This window comes from Pseudophryne corroboree, chromosome 4, assembly GCF_028390025.1.
Source record: "Pseudophryne corroboree isolate aPseCor3 chromosome 4, aPseCor3.hap2, whole genome shotgun sequence".
In the NCBI taxonomy this organism is placed as follows: domain Eukaryota; kingdom Metazoa; phylum Chordata; class Amphibia; order Anura; family Myobatrachidae; genus Pseudophryne; species Pseudophryne corroboree.
This window is the reverse complement of record NC_086447.1, coordinates 720,389,817-720,415,839: the sequence shown is the minus strand read 5'-3', so window position 1 is coordinate 720,415,839 and position 26,023 is coordinate 720,389,817. Positions and strand designations below refer to the sequence as shown.

Sequence of the window (26,023 nt, the reverse complement as noted above, 5' to 3'; positions counted from 1 at the left end):
CTCTCTGCAAGGTTTTCACGGTGAAGGCTGAGGGCTGGTTTCCAGAACGCGCTTGCGAATCATTCCCACGTATGTAAGTTTCTCTGTAGCCATTTTGTTATTCTTTGTGTACGCCATTCGTTCTCATTTTGTTATCCTTTAAGTGTTTGCCATTTATTCTCTTTGTGTTTGTTCTGTTTGCGATCGTTCGCTATTGTTCACATTTATTTCTTGTTATACTGTTTAGATATTGATGTTAGGTCTGTAGTGTATAAGCTGTAACTGTTTTTCCCCCTTTTTATACAAAAAATCTTCTAAGAAGGTGTTGGAACCTTACCAGGTCTTGTGTGTTTCACCAGTTATTATAAAGGGTCTCTCTTAGCGTATTAACCGTTCATACCGTATTTATATCGTTAAAGGTTTAATCATTACATCATTGTGGTATTACATTGCCAAGGTTTAACAGTATAAGCATACCCTTACTGTGTTCATTTAAAAGGTTTAAAGGTTATCAACTGTGTGTACGCTCGCTGTGTGTATTCCGTACACTCAGCGCAGCGTGTGTACGCAACGTGCGTACCACGTACGGTTCTCTGTACGCAAACAGCGTACAAAGTGTGCAGCACGTGGTTTAGCGGCCATTACGGCTCCATGGTATTAGTACATAGCTTATGTTCATAGGTAATATTTGACTTTATCAACTGAGGGCTCGTCCGGTCCTCCTCATATCTGCAGCCAACCAGGCAGACTTTTTCCATCAGCAAAGGGCGGAAAGGTAGTATCCCTTGTATCCGTGTTTGTGGTTGGGGATACGGTAGTGCTGATCGGATAAGCGTCTGCTCCGCTTGGTTTGTAGGGATGCTGGTGGGATCCGGAACCGAAAGGTAAGAACGTTAAGCTATTGTCTTTTAAAACTGTTTTAATTTCTGTTTGGCGCACATTGCGCACGCAACACACGCACACACCTGTATTTTCATTTGTGTACTTTCACCTATCTACCTTCCTGTTTGCCATTTGCATTGATAACGTGCTGAGGAAATTTGTTGCTATTTTTAGTTAAAAGTAAAGAGTAATACTTAAGGGAGTAATTGTAAAGCACGCACACAGCCTGGCCTAGTTGTAAAGGTTGATACAGAGGAAACTGTGTGTAGTGTTAAGTGAGCGATTATAGTTAAATATCGTTTACATTTATAGAAGCGTGTTATTTGTATTGCTGCGGACGTATCCGGCCTGTGTACACGTGTCTCGGGCAACGTGCGAGACAGCGTACGCAACGCAAAGGCCTACACACGTGGCGTATATTACGCAACGTGCGTACAGATACGCCCACTAAATACAAATCACACGATAGCATTGTTTTAGTAAGGCGATACGGAAGCCACGAGATAATAGCACAATTTCTTTCAGTTTCCTAAAACTAGTTTAAAAAGATCCTTCTCTTGCTGCATCTCCTCTGGGATTAACCTGTGTTACCTGAATGATTTTTCTGTACAGAAAATTTCTTTCAAAGTATATATGAAGTGAAAGAGCGTGCGTATGCAAGTAAAGTTTCTTTTGGGTGAACCTTGAGAAAAATCGAGGTCTCGTAGGAGTACACCCGTGAAGTGAACACGTGGTGGCGTGGGAGAAGGCCATCTCACGTTAACAGTGATTTAAGGTAAAAGGAGCAATTAGTGTTATGGCAGACCAGAAGGTCCGCTAAAGTCAGAAAGCCGTTAAAAGTACCTATACGAAGTTTCTGAAGACCCTGACTTAAGAAAGGTCAGAGGTAGTGAGCGCAACCCCAGGAGTTGGCGCAGTACCCATATAGGCCCGTTTTGAGAATACGCTCCGGCTGAAGGTTTCGCAGCCTAAACAACCGATTCCGCTAGTCGTGCGGCGGATAAGTAATAGTTACTTATACGCAGTGCGACTGTACCGCATGTAATTGTGTGCATTAGTTTGTTACCTTGATACCCCATACGCATTTTGCGTACGCTTTGCGGGATCATAAACACTACTTGTACATTCTAACGTGATTTGTGTAGGTTTTTATTTTATTTTAAGGGAGGTTCGCTGTTCACTCAGGAATTCTCCAGCAACTGATACTTACTGGGGAGGGTAGCATACTCCCACACGCCCCAGTAAATAGCGGTTACATAGGGGCCCTGGGTTGAGTACGCCAGCGCTGAAGCAGTTTCTGGGTGTATTGGTCAACGTGGGCGAGAGTGGGTGAAGGCACTTGTTGAACTTTCACAGTCGCCTTACCTCTGGGAACTTGATTTTTGTAGGAAATTCGCTGAGAAAGCAATACCTACAAATAATGGGGGGCCAGTTGCTCAAGTAAGGGACGATCAACCAAGGTTCAGGTTGATTTAGTACCGCAACCAGTTGGGTCGGCCAGGTATATCATGTGTGAGAAATATGGTTCACACGCCGAGGTTTTATGCAATGAGTGGGAACGTATGACTGTGAACGATGGGGAGAAGTTTCCCAGGGTAGGCAGTTTTAATCCTGAGGTGTTGCAAAATTTAAGGAGAAGGATATGTCTAATAAAGTCTGGGAGGCAACGAATTAGACATTATGATTATTTACAGTTGTGGCAGCAGGAAGGTGAGATACAAAGAGGATTAGCTCAAGCAGCTGGTTCCAATCCTATCAGGAAACTGATAGCTACCGCACCACCATACATAACAGGAGAGAAAATGGCTACAGAGAATGGCATACTGGTGTATGATAAATGTGCACTTAATAAATGTATTAACGATAAGAGTAAAGTAAATAAGTGTATTGATGCTAATGTTAACCCGTGCAAGTTGTATCCCGTCTTAAACTTCCCCCAGGATTGCGACCAGGAAGATGAGCCTACCACAATATCGGCACTCTCTTTAGCAGCCACCATAGCAGAGACTACAGTGGGCACGGCCCAACCAGTAAGAGGAGTAGCAAAGGCCCCTAGTGGAGGGACAGGTGAGGTCGTGTCGGCAGGTAAGTACGGCACTGTACACTACGCAGAAACAATTACACCACATATTGTAGAATCAACCCAGAGTGATGTTATTGAACTTAATCCTGTCAGGGTAATTGCGGTCCCAAATGGGAAAACTGACACTTCGGGAGTCACTCCCGTCAGGAACATTGCAATGCATTGTCCTTTTCTCTAACGTCCTAAGTGGATGCTGGGGACTCCGTAAGGACCATGGGGAATAGCGGCTCCGCAGGAGACTGGGCACAAAAGTAAAAGCTTTAGGACTACCTGGTGTGCACTGGCTCCTCCCCCTATGACCCTCCTCCAAGCCTCAGTTAGATTTTTGTGCCCGAACGAGAAGGGTGCACACTAGGTGGCTCTCCTAAGCTGCTTAGTGAAAAGTTTAGTTTTAGGTTTTTTATTTTCAGTGAGACCTGCTGGCAACAGGCTCACTGCATCGAGGGACTAAGGGGAGAAGAAGCGAACTCACCTGCGTGCAGAGTGGATTGGGCTTCTTAGGCTACTGGACATTAGCTCCAGAGGGACGATCACAGGCCCAGCCATGGATGGGTCCCAGAGCCGCGCCGCCGGCCCCCTTACAGAGCCAGAAGAGGTCCGGAAAATCGGCGGCAGAAGACGTCCTGTCTTCAACAAGGTAGCGCACAGCACTGCAGCTGTGCGCCATTGCTCTCAGCACACTTCACACTCCGGTCACTGAGGGTGCAGGGCGCTGGGGGGGGGCGCCCTGAGACGCAATAAAACACCTTGGATGGCAAAAAATGCATCACATATAGCTCCTGGGCTATATGGATGAATTTAACCCCTGCCAGAATACATAGAAAAACGGGAGATAAGGCCGCCGATAAGGGGGCGGAGCCTATCTCCTCAGCACACTGGCGCCATTTTCCCTCACAGCTCCGTTGGAGGGAAGCTCCCTGGCTCTCCCCTGCAGTCACTACACTACAGAAAGGGTTAAAAAAGAGAGGGGGGGCACTAATTACGCGCAGTATTAAAGATACAGCAGCTATAAGGGGAAAAACACTTATATAAGGTTATCCCTGTATATATATAGCGCTCTGGTGTGTGCTGGCAAACTCTCCCTCTGTCTCCCCAAAGGGCTAGTGGGGTCCTGTCCTCTATCAGAGCATTCCCTGTGTGTGTGCTGTATGTCGGTACGTTTGTGTCGACATGTATGAGGAGAAAAATGATGTGGAGACGGAGCAGATTGCCTGTAATAGTGATGTCACCCCCTAGGGGGTCGACACCTGAGTGGATGAACTGTTGGAAGGAATTACGTAACAGTGTCAGCTCTGTATAAAAGACAGTGGTTGACATGAGACAGCCGGCTACTCAGCTTGTGCCTGTCCAGACGTCTCATAGGCCGTCAGGGGTTCTAAAGATATAGACGCCGACACGGATACTGACTCCAGTGTCGACGGTGAAGAGACAAATGTGACTTCCAGTAGGGCCACACGTTACATGATTGAGGCAATGAAAAATGTTTTACACATTTCTGATAATACGAGTACCACCAAAAAGGGGTATTATGTTCGGTGAGGAAAAACTACCTGTAGTTTTCCTGAATCTGAGAAATTAAATGAGGTGTGTGATGATGCGTGGTTTTCCCCCGATAACAACTGATAATTTCAAAAATGTTATTGGCATTATATCCTTTCCAGCCAGAGGTTAGGGTGCGTTGGGAAACACCCCCTAGGGTGGATAAAGTGCTCACACGCTTGTAAGAACAAGGGCTCTACCCTCTCCTGAGATGGCCGCCCTTAAGGATCCTGCTGATAGAAAGCAGGAGGGCATCCTAAAAGGTATTTACACAACATACTGGTGTTATACTGCGACCAGCAATCGCCTCAGCCTGGATGTGCAGTGCTGGGTTGGCGTGGTCGGATTCCCTGACTGAAAATATTGATACCCTAGATAGGGACAGTATATTATTGCCTATAGAGCATTTAAAAGATGCATTTCTATATATGTGTGATGCACAGCGGAATATTTGCCGACTGGCATCAAGTCTAAGTGCGTTGTCCATTTCTACCAGTAGAGGGTTATGGACACGACAGTGGTCAGGTGATGCGGATTCCAAACGGCATTTGGAAGTATTGCTTTATTAAGGGGAGGAGTTATTTGGGGTCGGTCTTTCAGACCTGGTGGCCACGGCAACAGCTGGGAAATCCACGTTTGTACCCCAGGTCGCCTCTCAACATGAGAAGACGCCGTATTATCAGGCGCAGTCTTTTCGTGGGCAAGCAGGCAAAAGGTTCCTCATTTCTGCCCCGTGACAGAGGGAGAGGAAAAAGGCTGCAGAAATCAGCCAGTTCCCAGGAACAAAAACCCTCTCCCGCCTCTGCCAAGCCCTCAGTATGACGCTGGGGCTTTACAAGCAGAATCAGGCACGGTGGGGGCCCGTCTCAATGAATTTCAGCGCGCAGTGGGCTCACTCGCAAGTAGACCCCTGGATCCTTCAGGTGATATCTCAGGGGTACAAATTGGAATTCGAGACGTCTCCCCCTCGCCGTTTCCTAAAGTCGGCTTTACCGATGTCTCCTTCTGACAGGGAGACAGTTTTGGAAGCCATTCACAATCTGTATTCCCAGCAGGTGATAATCAAGGTACCCCTCCTGCAACAGGGAACGGGGTATTATTCCACACTGTTGTGGTACCGAAGCCGGACGGCTCGGTGAGACCGATTCTAAATCTAAAATCTTTGAACACTTACATACAGAGGTTCAAATTCAAGATTGAGTCACTCAGAGCAGTGATTGCGAACCTGGAAGAAGAGGAATACATGATGTCTCGGGACATCAAGGATGCTTACCTTCATGTCCAAATTTACCCTTCTCACCAAGGGTACCTCAGGTTTATGGTACAGAACTGTCACTATCAGTTTCAGACGCTGCCGTATGGATGGTCCACGGCACCCCGGGTCTTTACCAAGGTAATGGCCGAAATGATGATACTCCTTCGAAGGAAGGGAATTCTAGTTATCCCTTACTTGGACGATTCCCTGATAAGGGTAAGATCCAGGGAACAGTTGGAGGTCGGTGTAGCACTATCTCAGGTAGTGTTGCGGCAGCACGATTGAATTCTCAATATTCCAAAATCGCAGCTGATTCCGACGACTCGTCTTCTGTTCTTAGGGATGATCCTGGACACAGTTCAGAAATGTTTCTCCCGGAGGAGAAAGTCAGGGAGTTATCCGAGCTAGTCGGGAACCTCCTATAACCGAGCCAAGTCTCGGTACATCAATGAGATGGTTCTGGGAAAAATGGTGGCTTCCTATGAAGCAATCCCATGCGGCAGATTCCACGCAAGAACTTTCCAGTGGGACCTGCTGGACAAATGGTCCGGGTCGCATCTTCAGATGCATCAGCGGATAACCCTGTCACCAAGCACAAGGGTGTCTCTCCTGTGGTGGTTGCAGAGTGCTCATTTTCTAGAGGGCCGCACATTCAGGACTGGTTCCTGGTGACCACGGATGCCAGCCTGCGAGGCTGGGGAGCAGTCACACAGGGAAGGAATTTCCAGAGCTTATGGTCAAGCCTGGAGACATCACTTCACATAAATATCCTGAAGCTAAGGGTCATTTACAATGCTCTAAGCTCAGCAAGACCTCTGCTTCAAGGTCACCCGGAGTTGATCCATTCAGACAACATCACGGCAGTCACCCACGTAAACAGACAGGGTGACACAAGAAGCAGAAGGGCAATGGCAGAAGCTGCAAGGATTCTTCGCTGGGCGGAAAATCATGTGATAGCACTGTCAGCAGTATTCATTCCGGGAGTGGACGACCTCCACCCGGGAGAGTGGGGACTTCACTCAGAAGTCTTCCACATGTTTATAAAACTCGACAAGTATTGCGCCAGGTCAAGGGACCCTCAGGCAATAGCTGTAGACGCTCTGGTAACACAGTGGGTGTACCAGTCAGTGTATGTGTTCCCTCCTCTGCCTGTCATAACCAAGGTACTGAGAATTATAAGATGGAGAGGAGTAAGCACTATATTCGTGGCTCCGGATTGGCCAAGAAGGACTTGGTAACCGGAACTTCAAGAGATGCTCACGGAGGATCCGTGGCCTCTACCTCTAAGAAGGGACCTGCTCCAGCAAGGACCCTGTCTGTTCCAAGACTTACCGTGGCTGCGTTTAACGGCAGGGCGGTTGAACGCCGGATCCTGAAGGAAAAAGGCATTCCGGATGAAGTCATCCCTATCCTGATCAAAGCCAGGAAAGATATAACCGCAAAACATTATAACCGCATTTGGCGAAAATATGTTGCGTGGTGCGAGGCCAGTAAGGCCCCGACGGAGGAATTTTCAACTAGGTCGATTCCTACATTTCCTGCAAACAGGAGTGTCTATGGGCCTGAAATGGGGGTCCATTAAGGTTCAAATTTCGGCCCTGTCAATTTTCTTCCAAAAAGAACTAGCTTCAGTCCCTGAAGTTCAGACGTTTGTGAAAGGGGTACTGTATATACAGCCTCCTTTTGTGCCTCCAGTGGCACCTTGGGATCTAAATGTAGTTTTTGGGTTCCAAAAGTCACATTGGTTTGAACCACTTAAATATGTGGAGTTAAAATATCTCACATGGAAAGTGGTCATGCTGTTGGCCCTGGCCTGGGCCAGGTGCGTGTCAGAATTGGCGGATTTATCCTGTAAAAGCCCTTATCTGATTTTCCATTCGGACAGGGCGGAATTGAGGACTTGTCCTCAGTTTCTCCCTAAGGTGGTTTTCAGCGTTTCACCTGAATCAACCTATTGTGGTGCCTGCGGCTACTAGGGACTTGGAGGACTCCAAGTTGCTGGACGTTGTCAGAGCCCTGGAAATATAGGTTTCCAGGACGGCTGGAGTCAGAAAATCTGACTCGTTGTTTATTCTGTATGCACCCAACAAGCTGGGTGCTCCTGCTTCTAAGCAGACTATTGCTCGTTGGATTTGTAGTACAATTCAGCTTGCACATTCTGTGGCAGGCCTGCCACAGCCAAAATCGGTAAAAGCCCATTCCACAAGGAAGGTGGGCTCATCTTGGGCGGCTGCCCGAGGGGTCTCGGCTTTACAACTTTGCCGAGCAGCTACTTGGTCAGGAGCAAATACGTTTGTAAAATTCTACAAATTTGATACCCTGGCTGAGGAGGACCTGGAGTTCTCTCATTTGGTGCTGCAGAGTCATCCGCACTCTCCCGCCCGTTTGGGAGCTTTGGTATAATCCCCATGGTCCTTACGGAGTCCCCAGCATCCACTTAGGACGTTAGAGAAAATAAGAATTTACTTACCGATAATTCTATTTCTCGTAGTCCGTAGTGGATGCTGGGCGCCCATCCCAAGTGCGGATTGTCTGCAATACTGGTACATAGTTAGTGTTACCAAAAAAATATCGGGTTATTATTGTTGTGAGCCATCTTTTCAGAGGCTCCTCTGTTATCATGCTGTTAACTGGGTTCAGATCACAGGTTGTACGGTATGATTGGTGTGGCTGGTATGAGTCTTACCCGGGATTCAAAATCCTTCCTTATTGTGTACGCTCGTCCGGGCACAGTATCCTAACTGAGGCTTGGAGGAGGGTCATAGGGGGAGGAGCCAGTGCACACCAGGTAGTCCTAAAGCTTTTACTTTTGTGCCCAGTCTCCTGCGGAGCCGCTATTCCCCATGGTCCTTACGGAGTCCCCAGCATCCACTACGGACTACGAGAAATAGAATTATCGGTAAGTAAATTCTTATTTTTCCCGGACAGAATTAAGAGCAATTATGTCTGAATTCCCTGATCCTAGGAAAGATCTAGTTGCAAGCCAAAGGTTCGTTAGAGAACTAGGTAACTCCGCAGAACCCAATAACAAAGATTGGCGGACAGTGTTGAGGGCATGTTTGCCCCCCAATATCGACTCTGCGAGATTTATCACTGATTGTAGGTTAGATGAGGAGATACCTCTCACTGATGAGTACAATCAGGACAATGTAAAACGTATAAACCTGCAGTTAGGAGTATATTTCCTAGCTGTTGTCAAGTGGAACAAAATCTTCTCCATAAGACAAAGAGAGGGTGAAATGGCTTCTGAGTATTTCCATCGGGCACTGCAGGAAATGGCTAAGTATACTGGAATAGAAGACATTAAGACAAGTGTGCATCATAGGGAAGTAGCAGTTTCTGTGTTAATGGATGGTTTAAAGGAACTGTTGAAATCGAGGGTACAGACCACTCAACCAAATTGGCGAGGTTTGTCGGTGGCTGCTTTGAGAGAGACCGCTATTGAACATGATCGGAACATCATGAGACACAGGGAGTCACAGGGCGATAAGCTGATGGCAGTAAGTATACAAGCCCTTACAACAAAGCCACCTCAGCCAAGGCCCCAGACCCCTGTGGGTAAGTCAAATGTAATAACATGTTACAACTGTCACAGAGAGGGACATATTGCACGGAATTGTATGTTTAAAGACACCCATAAGGTATATCAACCCCCTAGACAACGACCTGACACACGTAATTGGGATCAGGGACCGCAGAGACGGAGTTATGAGCCACATGCAGGGGAAACGAGAAGGTACCCACCAAAAGAGACTGGCAAGTCTCTGATAATTCCCAGTTACTCCCTTCACATGTAGTAGCTGCCAACGCGCTGCGGGGAGGTCACCACACACAATAGGGGTGGGGCCACACCTGTAGTCTGCAGCCAGTGAAATTAATTGCGAGCCTTGGAAGTGAACCCGAGGTCACAATTGATGTAGCTGGTAGATCTCTACCTTTCCTTGTAGATACGGGGGCGGCCAAGTCAGTGATAAATTCAACAGTGGGTATGAAGACCACTGGTAGAACAATTCCAGCCATGGGAGTAACGGGAGTAGTACAACACTACCCTTTAAGCAAACCAGCAGAGATTACGATAGGGCCTTTGCAGACCAAGCACTCCTTTTTGCTAGCTGCATCGGCCCCGACTAATCTACTTGGGAGAGATTTACTGTGCAAAATGGGGTGTGTCATATATTGTACTCCTGGAGGTGTATTCTTAGATATACCCGAGAATCACGCTCAGGAAGTACAGGATATGCTAGACTCCCCACAAAGGTTAATGTTATACACTGCTGTTACAAATAGGTGTCCGTCCAAGGTAGAGGAAATGACTTCCCAGATACCGGAGTCACTTTGGACCAAGGATGGACAAGACACTGGATTAATGGCAAATGTAGCTCCTGTAGTAGTTCAAGTAAAAGATGGTAGGATAGCTCCAAAAATCCCAAAGTATCCTCTGAAGCCAGAGGTGGAGTTAGGAGTTTACCCAGTAATAGAGCGCTTGCTACAACAGGGCATTCTGGTTAGGACGTCCAGCACTGCCAATAGTCCCATCTTCCCTGTGAAGAAGAGCAGGGGGAGGGGTTACAGGCTAGTGCAGGATCTAAGGGGGATCAACAAAATAGTTGATAGCCAATTCCCCGTAGTGCCAAATGCAGCTGTCATCCTTATGCAAATCCCTCCCCCTGCGAAAATTTTCACTGTGATTGACCTCTGCTCCGCCTTCTTCTCGGTACCTCTGCACCCTGACAGCCAATATTTGTTTGCATTCACATACAGAGGAGTACAGTACACTTGGACTCGCTTACCACAAGGTGTCATTGACAGCCAAAGTATTTTCTCGCAGGCCTTGCATGATTGTTTACAATCCTTTCAACCTGAGAGCGGATCAATATTAATACAGTATGTAGACGACTTACTGCTGTGTTCGGATTCACTCGAATCGTCCTTGAGAGACACGAAACAGCTTCTGTTTCATCTTTCTGATACGGGACACAAGGTTTCAAAGGATAAGTTGCAATTATGCCAGACCAAGGTAAAATATTTGGGGCATTGTTTGACACAAGGACTGAGACACCTCACCGCTGATAGAGTACAGGCAATTCGCGACATGACTCTGCCACAGACTCAGCAACAGATTCGCACGTTCCTAGGAATGTGTGGGTACTGCCGTAACTGGATCCCAGGATTTTCCATACTAGCCTTACCTTTGCAAGAGATGGTCTCATCAAACAAACCAAATCGCATTTTGCACACAGACGAGTCCGAACTGGCATTTGAGAGACTTAAACAGTGCTTAACGCAGGCACCAGCATTAGGTATGCCAGATTATGGGAAACCCTTTGAACTGTACGGTACGGAAAATGCTGGATGTGCGGCAGATGTCTTAACCCAGAAGCATGGTGATGCCAGCAGGGCGGTAGCCTACTACAGCGCTCAGCTAGACACGGTAGCGCGATCCCTCCCCACATGCTTGCGAAGTGTTGCAGCGATAGCTAGGACACAACCTGACCATACACACACCTCATGCAGTGTCAGCCTTACTGAATTCTGCCCAAACCAGACATGTCTCATCCGCACGGTTTACAAGATGGGAATTAGCACTAATGGCCCCTGTAAACATCACCATAAGGAGATGCAGTGCACTAAACCCTGCAACGTATCTCCCAGGTGTGCCTGGACAGGCACAAAGGGTGGGGGATGAGAATGATGGCGAAGGAGGATTTAGTACAGACACTGACACACATGATTGTATGGAATATTTGACCCAAAATTTCACTGCAAGGCCTGACATCAGTGACAACCAACTGGAAGGTGTAGATTTTACTTTCTACACTGATGGTAGTTGCCACAGACAGACGGACTCGGGAGACTTGTGTACTGGATACGCAGTCGTAGATGACAAAGGCACCATAGAAGCAGAACCCCGGGGTCCACCACACTCAGCACAAGTTGCTGAGCTGGTTGCCCTAACCAGAGCGTGTGAATTGGCTAAAGGTAAGTCAGCCAATATCTACACGGATTCTAGGTATGCCTTTGGAGTAGTGCATGATTTCGGGGCCCTATGGCGCCTCAGAAATTTCATGACGGCAGCTGGCACACCTGTGGCGCATGCAACCCACATCAAAAGACTTTTAGCAGCGATACAGGAACCTGACAGAGTGGCTGTTATCAAGTGTAAAGCCCACACGTACAGCCAAGACCCAGTGTCACTTGGTAACAGCCGAGCAGATGAAGCTGCTAAATCAGCAGCCAGTACCCCCATACAGACAGACATCACACAACTGATGGTATTCAACACCGTCAACACACAGAAATTGAGTGAAATGCAAAATTTGTGTTCGCCACAGGAAAAGGCAGTCTGGAGGTCAAAAGGATATGGCCAGGAGTCCTCAGGACTCTGGACAGGATAAGCCAGTGGCACCCAGAGCATACCTTCCGAGTTTAGCGGAGGCGGCACATGGGCCGACTCATCTAGGTAAAGAAGGTATGTGCAAGTTGGTAAGAGCCTACTGGTGCGCACCAGGATTTTCTTCTCATGCGAGTAAGAGGGCAATGACATGCCTCACCTGCTCGAGGAAGAACATTGGAAAGGCAATACCAACAGAACCATCCCATATTCCGCCAACAGACGGCCCTTTTCAGGTAATACAGATTAAATTTCTACAAGGTGGTAATTGTATGAAATCAAAGTATGTATTGGTTTGTATTGATGTGTTTTCAAATTGGGTTGAAGCTTTCCCCACTGCCACAAATACCGCTACATTTACTGCGAAGAAAATTGTGCAGGAATTTGTGTGTAGGTATGGTATCCCTAGGATAATTGAAAGTGATAGGGGTACCCATTTTACAGGTGAAGTCTTTCAGGTAATGTGCAAATTAATGGGAATTAATAGTAAGCTGCATACTCCGTACCGCCCCCAGGCGAGTGCGAAAGTGGAAAGAGTAAACAGCACTATTAAGAACAAGTTGAGCAAAGTGATGGCTGAAACTGGACTGTTGTGGCCAGAAGCTTTGCCACTTGTATTGTACAGCATCAGAACCACTCCCAGGTCTCCTCTTAATCTGTCCCCCTTTGGTCGACAACCCCATGTTATGATTGACCCCCAGGATGATTTGAAATGTAACAATGAAGTAACCGTAAAGTATTTGGTTAAGATGAGCAAGCAATTGAGGAATCAGAATAACAATCTAAAGCTAGTAATTCCTGATCTGCCAGACAGTAATTGTCATGACATTGAACCTGGGGATTATGTAATGATTCGAAACTTTCTACGCTCAGGTTGCCTTATTGACAGATGGGAAGGACTGTACCAAGTCTTACTGACCAGCACGACAGCGTTGAAGGTTGCCGAGAGAAAGACTTGGGTCCATTCGTCTCACTGTAAGAAGGTCGCTGACCCAGAAAGGTCCCGTGACAAAGAACAAACGGTAGAGGAAATTGTATCACTAGAGTGTCTGTTCCAGGAAGGTTGAGACGGCACCTGAGCACTGAAAACAATAAGATCGGAGGCGGTTGTCGAGCCAGATTTCTTTTTCCCTTTTATTATTTTCTCCACTTCCCATCTCCCTTCCTTGCTCCTTTCCCCTTCTCATTCTTTTCCTTTCCCTCCTGTAAGATGGACTTACCCCAAGAGACTGTGTTCCGGATTTTCCTGTTGACCCTGTTGTTGACCAGAGCAGTCTGTTTCGGTGAGAGTACCAGAGAGGTCGAGGAAGGATCTGGAATGGGTTCTGATGATCGGGACGGACTCGTAGGATTCCAAGGGCAACACAATCACCGAGCAAAGGCGAGTATCAGAAAATGATCTGGTAGCCATGACATTAATAGACATTGTGAAGGATTGTTAGCTGAAGAGAAGTGTATCTGTAGGAATTGTGACAACAAAGTTGAGGACGGGTGCATCCAGAGATGTCAGTCCAGCATTAATATCAATATGGACCGTCATCCATTGAGTGACTATCACTCATTAGTGGGAAAGGTTTTAAACCAAACGGAATGCTGGGTGTGCTCGCAAGTACCTCAAGGTCATAGAAAGTCAGGACTAGTGCCATACTCTTTAACGATAGATGAGGTACTTGAATTAAGGGGTGGGAGACCCGTGGACAAGAAATTTAATATTTCTTTCCCTCCTAGTTTGAAGCTCCACCAATACCATGTAGATAGGTCCCTAATATGTTTTAACATTTCCAATCCCCGAAAGCCGGGAAATTGGGAAGTGACATGGAACAACCAAACCATAACATTCTCACACAGAGCCGATAGAATGCCCATCGACTCAGAGCTTATACGCCTAATAGCCAACAGTGGAAGATATTTCCAATATAGGTACACTCTAGGAAATAGGCCCATGCGAGTTGGAGAAGTATCATCAGGATACTGTGCACATATCATACAGCCTGATACGTGTACTAGACAAATGAGAGAGTTAGGGATAGGACTTTTTACATGGAAGGTTTGTAATATGGTTATGTCATATTCTGTCCCATATGTTCGCCCCGATGATGCATATTTCATATGTGGGAGGAAGGCGTATAAGTGGCTTGCCCCAAACTCAGAGGGATTGTGTTACATTGGAAGAGCATTGCCAGAAGTAATGACCATTACCCATGAAAAGATGAAAGATGTTCACCGCAATGCTCAAGCTCCTTACACTCACACCCATTACGAACACATTGTAAAGAGACACCTTATAGATAGGACAGAGCATGCAGCCTCTGATTTGATTCACGAATCCACCGGGATTCAATTCCTACTCGCGTTAGATATCACCCGTACCGCCAGAGGAGTTATAAATTATAGGTATATAACTGCGCTAGCGAACCTGATAGACAATATCACCGAGATGTATGATGACACCTTCAGGTATACCGGGAGAGAATTGCAAGCTTACAAAACGGAACTGGTCCAGCACAGGATGGTTCTAAATTACCTTACAGCAGTGACAGGAGGGTATTGTGTTACCCTAGCAACTCAGTATGGTGTGAAATGTTGTACGTATATCACAAACAGTACTGAGGACCCAACAGAGGTCATAGATCAAAAGATGGACGATATCTTGCAATTGAAGTGGGAGTTCCGAAGGAGGCACAACCTTACCCTTGCCTCTGTGGGTAATGAACTAACCGGCTGGGTATCATGGTTGAACCCACGTAATTGGTTTTCAGGTTTAGGAGAATGGGCTCAAAATGTTATCGTTACTGTAGGGAAGTTCCTCTTATGTATCCTAGGAGTTGTCATAATGATTGGTCATATATTCAGATGTGTTCGGATTTTAATGAATTGCAAGCGTAGTACCAAATTGATGAGTTTGAGGAGCGAGGGCATTGTAACAGCAACTAGTTTAATTTATGACCCATCAATCGAGACAATGTTGTGATAAAATGTGATTCCACGGTCCGTTTCTTTCACCCGTTTCTCCTTTGGTTTTCTCCAAGGTACCAAGACATCCACCTGGAAGAAGAATTTGATGACCCTTTATACAGACCACTGATGAACTGTTTCACCGACAATAAATGAGCTTTTAGAGACTAATTTTTATGGACACTTGAAGAGCTTTGCTTGCCAATTACCGCAAAGATACAGTAAAGAGACAAAACATCAGACAAGACGTCAACAAGACACCCAAAGACGACCACATACATAATCATATGACTGCATTTATAACACGTTTTTTATCTTCATCTCTACTATCTTCAGGTAGTGACACACATAGTCGACAGGTAATATAGGCACATATATTAGCACTCACATATTCTCCCCCTTCATGTATCATCAACTAATGTGCACCCCCATTTGTTGGAACTAAAAGCCGAAAAGAGCTCGGTAGAGTTTGTTAGCCCATTTACAGACCCTTAATACGGGATGAGAAGGATTCAATGTATACTTCGCAATACCTCGAAGCTTGATTTAGAACATGTACGGCACGATGATACATGACCCCTCAGACATGGATTTCATACACACATGCTTTTACTATCCCACTAGGTCATACATTTCCCACCTCCTCCTCTCCTCCCTACTCCCAATCATAATGAGGTATTTCATGGTAACATATATATTTTTCTGTTTGAATTGTGTAGAAAGTGGCAGTTATTGGTGACTGCCAAAGGGTGGACTGTCGAAGTCGAAAAATATTGTGATTCACAATGCCTTGTACTAACCCCAATGCACATGCCCGCTGCTCGTGCACCCAGTCTGCCGTGCGTGCACATGTCCGCAATTTGCGTAAAATCGCTCCGGCAATAACGCGCGTGATATGCGTATTTACGGTAGAGTTTGTGAGCTTGTAGCGGGCGACTCGTTTATATCATATTTAACATAGATAGTGTGTTTTATAGATAGTATTCACCTTAACAATGTCAGCAAGTATGTTTAGTGTAAATGGTTTGTGGACATGGGGATTCCTCTTTGCATGATATGAAGGGTCAGACAAAGGTTGAACGGTGGTGTTTAGTATCCAGCTGTAGAGTATTTTATTAGTAACATTCCGGTGTTGGTTAGGAAGAGATTGTTCGCTCCTGCGTATAGTTATGTATAAAGGTAGTTCATAGACATTTACTGTATTTGCGGTTCATTATCCATGCGGCGGGAATCCTGAGGATACCTCCCACCTGAGCAGTTGGAATAGACACAGCCCACCTGTTCGAATCCACCTATGACCTTTTGTTATAATGCAGAGACACATTCCTGTGTCCAATGAACAATGAGATTGTAGGGACCATTGTATTGTACAGTATGCTGTGTATATAAAGGCCACCATTGCAGGACCAGCACTCACTCTCTCTCTGCAAGGTTTTCACGGTGAAGGCTGAGGGCTGGTTTCCAGAACGCGCTTGCGAATCATTCCCACGTATGCAAGTTTCTCTGTAGCCATTTTGTTATTCTTTGTGTACGCCATTCGTTCTCATTTTGTTATCCTTTAAGTGTTTGCCATTTATTCTCTTTGTGTTTGTTCTGTTTGCGATCGTTCGCTATTGTTCACATTTATTTCTTGTTATACTGTTTAGATATTGATGTTAGGTCTGTAGTGTATAAGCTGTAACTGTTTTTCCCCTTTTTAATAAGAATTTACTCACCGATAATTCTATTTCTCGTAGTCCGTAGTGTATGCTGGGTACTCCGTAAGGACCATGGGGTATAGACGGGCTCCGCAGGAGACTGGGCACTCTTAAAAGAAAGATTAGGTACTATATCTGGTGTGTACTGGCTCCTCCCTCTATGCCCCTCCTCCAGAACTCAGTTAGGGAAACTGTGCCCGGAAGAGCTGACATTACTAGGAAAGGATTTGGAATCCAGGGTAAGACTCATACCAGCCACACCAATCACACCGTACAACTCGTGATAACTATACCCAGTTAACAGTATGAAAACAAGAATGAGCCTCATTAACAGATGGCTCATAACAATAACCCTTTAGTTACGCAATAACTATATACATGTATTGCAGAGAGTCCGCACTTGGGACGGGCTCCCAGCATCCACTACGGACTACGAGAAATAGAATTACCGGTGAGTAAATTCTTATTTTCTCTGACGTCCTAGTGGATGCTGGGTACTCCGTAAGGACCATGGGGATTATACCAAAGCTCCCAAACGGGCGGGAGAGTGCGGATGACTCTGCAGCACCGAATGAGCAACTCAAGGTCCTCCTCAGCCAGGGTATCAAACTTGTAGAATTTTGCAAATGTGTTTGAACCCGACCAAGTAGCAGCTCGGCAAAGTTGTAAAGCCGAGACCCCTCGGGCAGCCGCCCAAGAAGAGCCCACCTTCCTCGTGGAATGGGCTTTTACTGATTTAGGATGCAGCAGTCCAGCCGCGGAATGTGCAAGTTGAATCGTGCTACAGATCCAGCGAGCAATTGTCTGCTTTGAAGCAGGAGCACCCAGCTTGTTGGGTGCACGTAGGATAAAGAGCGAGTCAGTCTTTCTGACTCTAGCTGTCCTGGAAACATATATTTTCAGGGCCCTGACTACTTCCAATAACTTGGAATCCTCCAAGTCACGAGTAGCCGCAGGCACCACAATAGGTTGGTTCAAATGAAAAGCTGATACCACCTTTGGGAGAAATTGGGGACGAGTCCTCAATTCTGCCCTGTCCATATGGAAAATCAGATATGGGCTTTTTCACGACAAAGCCGCCAATTCTGACACACGCCTAGCTGAAGCCAAGGCCAACAGCATGACCACCTTCCATGTGAGATATTTTAACTCCACGGTCTTAAGTGGTACAAACCCATGTGATTTCAGGAAATCCAACACCACGTTGAGATCCCAAGGTGCCACTGGAGGCACAAAAGGGGCTGAATATGGAGCACTCCCTTAACAAACGTCTGAACTTCAGGCAGTGAAGCCAGTTCTTTTTGAAAGAAAATAGACAGGGCCGAAATCTGGGCTTTAATGGAACCCAATTTTAGGCCCATAGTCACTCCTGACTGTAGGAAGTGCAGAAATCGACCCAGCTGGAATTCTTCCGTTGGGGCCATTCTGGCCTCACACCAAGCAACATATTTTCGCCATATGCGGTGATAATGTTTTGCTGTCACATCCTTCCTAGCTTTCATCAGCGTAGAAATGACCTCATCTGGAATGCCATTCTCCGTTAGGATCCGGCGTTCAACCGCCATGCCGACAAACGCAGCCGCGGTAAGTCTTGGAACAGACAGGGCCCCTGCTGTAGCAGGTCCTGTCGGAGCGGCAGAGGCCATGGGTACTCTGAGATCATCTCTTGTAGTTCTGGGTACCAAGTTCTTCTTGGCCAATCCGGAACGATGAGTATAGTTCTTACTCCTCTCTTTCTCACTATCCTCAGCACCCTGGGTATGAGAGAAAGAGGAGGGAACCCATAAACCGACTGGTACACCCACGGTGTCACTAGTGCGTCCACAGCTATCGCCTGAGGGTCTCTTGACCTGGCGCAATATCTCTTTAGCTTTTTGTTGAGGCGGGACGCCATCATGTCCACCTGTGGCCGTTCCCAACGGTCTACAATCCGCTTGAAGACTTCTGGATGAAGTCCCCACTCTCCCGGGTGGAGGTCGTGTCTGCTGAGGAAGTCTGCTTTCCAGTTGTCCACTCCCGGAATGAACACTGCTGACAATGCTAGCACGTGATTCTCCGCCCATCGAAGAATCTTTGTGGCTTCTGCCATTGCCATCCTGCTTCTTGTGCCGCCCTGGCGGTTTACATGGGCGACCGCCGTGATGTTGTCTGACTGAATCAGCACCAGTTGGTTTTGAAGCAGGAATTCTGCTAGACTTAGGGCATTGTACATGGCCCTTAGTTCCAGAATATTTATGTGTAGGGAAGTTCCCTGACTCGACCATTGTCCTTGGAAGTTTCTCCCCAGAGTGACTGCCCCCCAACCTCAGAGGCTTGCATCCGTGGTCACCAGGACCCAGTCCTGTATGCCGAAGGGAATTGCTTCGTAAGAAGCTACCATCTTTCCCAGGACTCGCGTGCAGTGATGCACCGACACCTGTTTTGGTTTCAGGAGGTCCCTGACCAGAGATGATAAGTCCTGGGCCTTCTCCTCCAGGAGAAAAACCTTCTTCTGTTCTGTGTCCAGAATCATGCCCAAGAACAGCAGACGCGTCGCAGGGATCAGCTGTGACTTTGGGATATTCAGAATCCAGCCGTGCTGATGCAGCACTTCCTGAGATAGTGCTACGCTGACTAGCAACTGCTCTTTGGACCTCGCCTTTATCAGGAGATCGTCCAAGTACGGGGTAATTATAACTCCCCTCTTTCGGAGGAGTATCATCATTTCGGCCATTACCTTGGTAAATACCCTCGGTGCCGTGGACAGACCAAACGGCAACGTCTGGAATTGGTAATGACAGTCCTGTACCACAAACCTGAGGTACTCCTGGTGAGGTGGGTAAATGGGGACATGCAGGTATGCATCCTTGATGTCCAGCGACACCATAAAATCCCCCTCTTCCAGGCTTGCAATAACCGCCCTGAGCGATTCCATCTTGAACTTGAACTTACTTATATAAGTGTTCAAGGATTTTAAATTTAGGATGGGTCTCACCGAACCGTCTGGTTTCGGTACCACAAACATTGTGGAATAGTAACCCCGCCCCTGTTGAAGGGGGTACCTTGATTATCACCTGCTGAAGGTACAGCTTGTGAATAGCCGCCAGTACTACCTCCCTTTCTTTGGGAGCAGCTGGCAAGGCCGATTTGAGGTAACGGCGAGGGGGAGTGGCCTTGACCTCCAGCTTGTATCCCTGAGATACCACTTGCAGTACCCAGAGATCCACCTGTGAGAGAACCCACTGGTCGCTGAAGTTCCGGAGACGCGCCCCCACCGCACCTGGCTCCCCCTGTGGAGCCCCAGCGTCATGCGGTGGACTTAGTTGAAGCAGGGGAGGATTTTTGCTCCTGGGAACTGGCTGTCTGGTGCAGTTTTTTCCCTCTCCCCTTGCCTCTGGGCAGAAAGGAAGCGCCTCTGATCCGCTTGCCTTTCTGAGGCCGAAAGGACTGTACCTGGTAATACGGTGCTTTCTTAGGCTGTGAGGAAACCTGAGGTAAAAATGTTGACTTCCCAGCTGTTGCTGTGGATACTAGGTCCGAGAGACCATCCCCAAACAATTCCTCACCCTTATAAGGCAAAACCTCCATGTGCCTTTTAGAATCAGCATCACCTGTCCACTGCCGAGTCCATAATACTCTCCTGGCAGAAATGGACATTGCATTAATTCTAGATGCCAGCCGGCAAATATCCCTCTGTGCATCCCTCATATATAAGACGACGTCTTTAATATGCTCTATGGTTAGCAAAATCGTATCCCTGTCGAGGGTATCAATATTTTCTGACAGGGTATCAGACCAAGCTGCTGCAGCACTACACATCCATGCTGAAGCAATTGCCGGTCTCAGTATAGTACCAGAGTGTGTATATACAGACTTCAGGATAGCTTCCTGCTTTCTATCAGCAGGCTCCTTTAAGGCAGCCGTATCCTGAGACGGCAGTGCCACCTTTTTTGATAAGCGTGTGAGCGCCTTGTCCACCCTAGGGGATGTCTCCCAACGTAACCTGTCCTCTGGCAGGAAAGGGTACGCCATCAGTAACCACTTAGAAATCACTAATTTCTTATCGGGGGAACCCCACGCTTCTTCACACACTTCATTTAACTCATCAGATGGGGGAAAAGTCACTGGTTGCTTTTTCTCCCCAAACATAATACCCTTCTTAGTGGTACCCGGGTTAATGTCAGAAATGTGCAACACATTTTTCATTGCCGTAATCATGCAACGGATGGCCCTTGTGGATTGTACATTTGTCTCATCCTCGTCTACACTGGAGTCAGACTCCGTGTCGACATCTGTGTCTGCCATCTGAGGTAGCGGGCGTTTTTGAGCCCCTGATGGCCTTTGAGACGCCTGGGCAGGCACGGGCTGAGAAGCCGGCTGTCCCACAGCTGTTACGTCATCCAACCTTTTATGTAAGGAGTTGACATTGTCGGTTAATACCTTCCACATATCCACCCACTCTGGTGTCGGCCCCGCAGGGGGTGACATCACACTTATCGGCACCTGCTCCGCCTCCACATAAGCTTCCTCATCAAACATGTCGACACAGCCGTACCGACACACCGCACACACACAGGGAATGCTCTGACTGAGGACAGGACCCCACAAAGTCCTTTGCGGAGACAGAGAGAGAGTATGCCAGCACACACCACAGCGCTATATAATACAGGGATGTACACTATACTGAGTGATTTTTCCCCTATAGCAGCTTATTTACACAGTTTTGCGCCTAAATTTATGTGCCCCCCCTCTCTTTTTTACCCTTGAAGTCTGGAACTGCAGGGGAGAAACTGGGGAGCGTCCTTCCAGCGGAGCTGTGAAGAGAAAATGGCGCTGGTGTGCTGAGGAAGATAGCCCCGCCCCCTCAGCGGCAGGCTTCTCTTGCGTTTTTAAATGTATAATGGCGGGGGTTAATGCACATATACAGTTTATCAGACTGTATTATGTGCTTTTCGCCAAGTAAGGTAATCTAATTGCTGCCCAGGGCGCCCCAGCACCCATCAGTGACCGGAGTGTGTGGTGTGCTAAGGGAGCAATGGCGCACAGCTGCAGTGCTGTGCGCTACCTTAATGAAGACCGGAGTCTTCAGCCGCCGATTTTCAACTTCTCTTCGTTCTTCTGGCTCTGCAAGGGGGACGGCGGCGCGGCTCCGGGACCGGACGACCGAGGACTGGGCCTGTGTTCGATCCCTCTGGAGCTAATGGTGTCCAGTAGCCTTAGAAGCCCAAGCTAGCTGCAAGCAGGTAGGTTCGCTTCTCTCCCCTCAGTCCCACGTAGCAGTGAGTCTGTTGCCAGCAGATCTCACTGAAAATAAAAAACCTAACAAATACTTTCTTTTCTAGGAAGCTCAGGAGAGCCCCTAGGGTGCATCCAGCTCTGGCCGGGCACAGATACTAACTGAGGTCTGGAGGAGGGGCATAGAGGGAGGAGCCAGTGCACACCAGATATAGTACCTATTCTTTCTTTTAAGAGTGCCCAGTCTCCTGCGGAGCCCGTCTATACCCCATGGTCCTTACGGAGTACCCAGCATCCACTAGGACGTCATAGAAATACTAAAAATCTTCTAAGAAGGTGTTGGAACCCTACCAGGTCTTGTGTGTTTCACCAGTTATTATAAAGGGTCTCTCTTAGCGTATTAACCGCTCATACCGTATTTATATCGTTAAAGGTTTAATCATTACATCATTGTGGTATTACATTGCCAAGGTTTAACAGTATAAGCATACCCTACTGTGTTCATTTAAAAGGTTTAAAGGTTATCAACTGTGTGTACGCTCGCTGTGTGTATTCCGTACACTCAGCGCAGCGTGTGTACGCAACGTGCGTACCACGTACGGTTCTCTGTACGCAAACAGCGTACAAAGTGTGCAGCACGTGGTTTAGCGGCCATTACGGCTCCAAGGTATTAGTACATAGCTTATGTTCATAGGTAATATTTGACTTTATCAGAACCTGGAGCTAACTGCATTTTAGCTCTATGCTTCAAATAAAGAAAATACACTTTTTGCAGTTAGCTGTTATTTTATTCCTAGAGAGAACTAAAGCAGGAGGGCAATATCAGCTCTATGGGGAGAAGAAACAATAGCTACCTTGTTATCCAGCTCTTCACGTGGAAGGCTTGCAACTGTCACATAGGTAGGGTAAGACCGGAGGAGATATTCTACTGCATCCACATCCTGCATTGAAGAGAGAGGAGATCAAAGTTCCTTTATAGACAAAAGGGAGATTTTTTGGGTAGGGCTATATAACATCACTGCACTGGCATACGTCTTATTTAATAAATGCATCAGGTTATTTAATAAACAAACCAATGTCCAGATTATCAGTGTCCGCAGCCGCTCAGATATGGCTGTCTGAAGGTCATAAGTGCTATGGTGGAAATGTGCTATAAACTAGCACCATCCAGTTGTGACAATTTGCATACATAACCTCTGTAATGTGGTGGGGATCTGCAGATCGGTTTTATTGGGAGGTCAGATTAGGCAGCAACAAATGCAGAGGCTGATATCAGTATGAATGTGGTTACCTCGGCATCAACATCAATGCTCTTTGGTCCCTCCTTGTGATACACTCTGGAGTTATCGGTTGAGTAATACAACACGCAGGCGTCGCCTTCACTACACAACCTGCACATATTAAAGGAGAAGTTATCAAAAACGGAAATAGAACAATATTTCTCATAAGGAATTTTTGTGCTAAACTTTATAAAATACAGACAAACATCACTTATCAGGGGTTCAGTATGATCTCGACAGCCACTGACCTAGTCAAAATACCGACACGGTCAAAATACTGACATTTATTATACGGACATGTTCAAAATGCCGACAGAAAACAGACATTTGAAATGCCAACATGTGTGAAGACCGACATGTGTTTTTCAGTTTTTTTGGGTGTCTACGTCGACATGGACATAAGTGTACTGTGTCCGCTCGCCATGCTTCGGGCAAGGTGCCTCGCTGCGCACACCATGCTTCGGGCAAGGTGCCTCGCTGCGCTCGCCATGCTCCGGGCAGGGTGCCTCGCTGCGCTCGCCATGCTCCGGGCAGGGTGCCTCGCTGCGCTCGCCATGCTCCGGGCAAGGTGCCTCGCTGCGCTCACCATGATTCGGGCAAGGTGCCTCGCTGTGCTCGCCATGCTTTGGGCAAGGTGCCTCGCTGCGCTCGCCATGCTTCGGGCAAGGTGCCTCGCTGCGCTCGCCATTCTTCGGGCAAGGTGCCTCGCTGTGCTCGGCGCCCTATTATATTCCCCCTCCAGGTCCACTGGGATGGTAAAGTATGGACAAGTCTGTTTTGGGGCATTTTGAACATGTCGGTATAATGAATGTCGGTATTTTGGCTGTCGGGATTATGACCATCGGTATTATGTCCATCAGTAAATCAACTGCTACCCCTTATCAGTAGCTGACCTACGAGACTACTGGTCACTACACATTATTTCCTAACAAAACACCAGGTCTGTTAAATGGCAATAATTCTCTCTAGGTTCCAAGCTTAATAGTGCTTGGTGTAAATCACAACAGGCCTACACTGTTCTTACATCTTATATACTACAAACTCACAATCCACTCATTTCTGGATAGCCGCAATACAGAATAACTCATTTTTGGATGGCCGCGGAATACAGAGTAACTAATTTCTGGATGGCTGCAGAATACAGAATAACTCATTCCTGGATGGCTTCGGAATACAGAATAGCTTATTTCTGGATGGCCGCAAATACAGAAAAGATCATTTCTGGATGGCCGCGGAATACAGAATAACTCATTTCTGGATGGCCGCGGAATACAGAATAGATCATTTCTGGATGGCCGCGGAATACAGAACAACTCATTTCTGGATGGCTGCAGCATACAGAATAGATAATTTCTGGATGGCAGTGGAATACAGAATAGATCATTTCTGGATGGCAGTGGAATACAGAATAGATAATTTCTGGATGGCAGTGGAATACAGAATAGATCATTTCTGGATGGCCGCGGAATACAGAACAATTTATTTCTGGTTGGCCGTTGAATACAGAACAACTCATTTCTGGATGGCCGCAGAATACAGAAGATAAATGAAGCAAATAACTAACACTGCATATCAGAAATTTGTTTATCATCTCATTGAGAGACATCAATAGATGAGAAAATTTGCTAAAAAAAAAAAAAATATAACAGAAAATTACTCTTCAAAACGGTAAGGCGATATAGTAAGGGCAGAACTTAAGGACGGCTTTAGTCCTGCTCTGTGTGCTATGCTTCAGCTCAGTGTCCATTTATGTGCCCAGATGCCACAATCAAATCAGAAATGTCTCAGAATAAAGATGTCCTAACAGCAACCTTCCTGCTGTACATGTAAATGACTGAATGAGGATGATTAGATCAATGCAAGAACACCGGTAACATTTATTATGGAAGATGGAGACAGACAGATGCAATAGCTTTTATTAGAGGCAGATGCTCCTTCCTGTGTCCAGTTCCTTAGGACAGCATGGCTCGTTTGAGACTTGATCAATCACACCAAGCAGACACTCACTGTTACAGACATACTCCCAAAAGCCTATGTTATTTGTACATTGTGTTATTAAAGGAAACATGAATGTACCTCTTCTCTGTCTAATTTTAAATAGAATGCAGTAATTTGTTCCAGCAGATACCACGGATACTGTTTCCCTATCCAACATGCATGCACATTTCACTCCTATTTAATGCACAAATTGCTTTACTAGAACCCGATGCAAATGAAGACTGCGTTGTTGCAGGCCAGGCAGTGGACACTAAGTTTAGTAAAACATCCTCAAGGAATAAAGGTCACTTCATTTAAATGTTTAAAATTATAGAAAAATGTTAAAAAGTTTAATATATTCCCACTTCCTACTCCCCCTCCTGTTCCCCTTTCCCTTCCCATCATGATTTGTGTCTTGTTTTAGCCTCCCATTCTAATATGTGGGTGAAACTTGGGGCCTAATTCAGACCTGATCGCATGAGTAAATTTGTCAGCGAATGGGCAAAGCCATGTGCACTTCAGGGGGTGGGGAGGGGGGGGGGGGGGGGGGGGCAGGTGTAACATGTGTAGAGAGAAGTTAGATTTGGGTGGGGTGTGTTTAAACTGAAATCTAAATTGCAGTGTAAAAATAAAACACCCAGTATTTAACCCGCATAGAAACAATACAGCCCGCCCAAATCTAACTCTCTCTGCAAATGTTATATCCCCAAGACCCCCCCGCCCTGCAGTGTACATGGTTTTGCCCATTGGCTAACACATTTGCTGCTGTGA

The 26,023-nt window shown here is 46.7% G+C and overlaps 1 protein-coding gene across 5 annotated transcripts in view; it reads right to left on the bottom strand.

Annotated features, from left to right (window-relative positions):
• RIOX1 (ribosomal oxygenase 1) overlaps positions 1-26,023 on the bottom strand; it is a 121,134-nt gene that overhangs the window by 2,192 nt on the left and 92,919 nt on the right. For 2 of the 5 annotated variants that reach the window (XM_063918030.1, XM_063918031.1), the window contains exons 13-15: positions 23,287-23,386; positions 22,850-22,936; positions 15,013-15,174 (exon numbers count right to left, since the gene is read on the bottom strand). In XM_063918030.1, the coding sequence (XP_063774100.1) occupies positions 15,070-15,174; positions 22,850-22,936; positions 23,287-23,386 (292 nt within the window). In that variant the 3' untranslated portion in view covers positions 15,013-15,069. Of the gene's footprint in view, positions 1-15,010; positions 15,175-22,849; positions 22,937-23,286; positions 23,387-26,023 lie in introns of those variants that run through there. The other 3 variants (XM_063918033.1, XM_063918034.1, XM_063918032.1) reach the window with 3 other exon arrangements.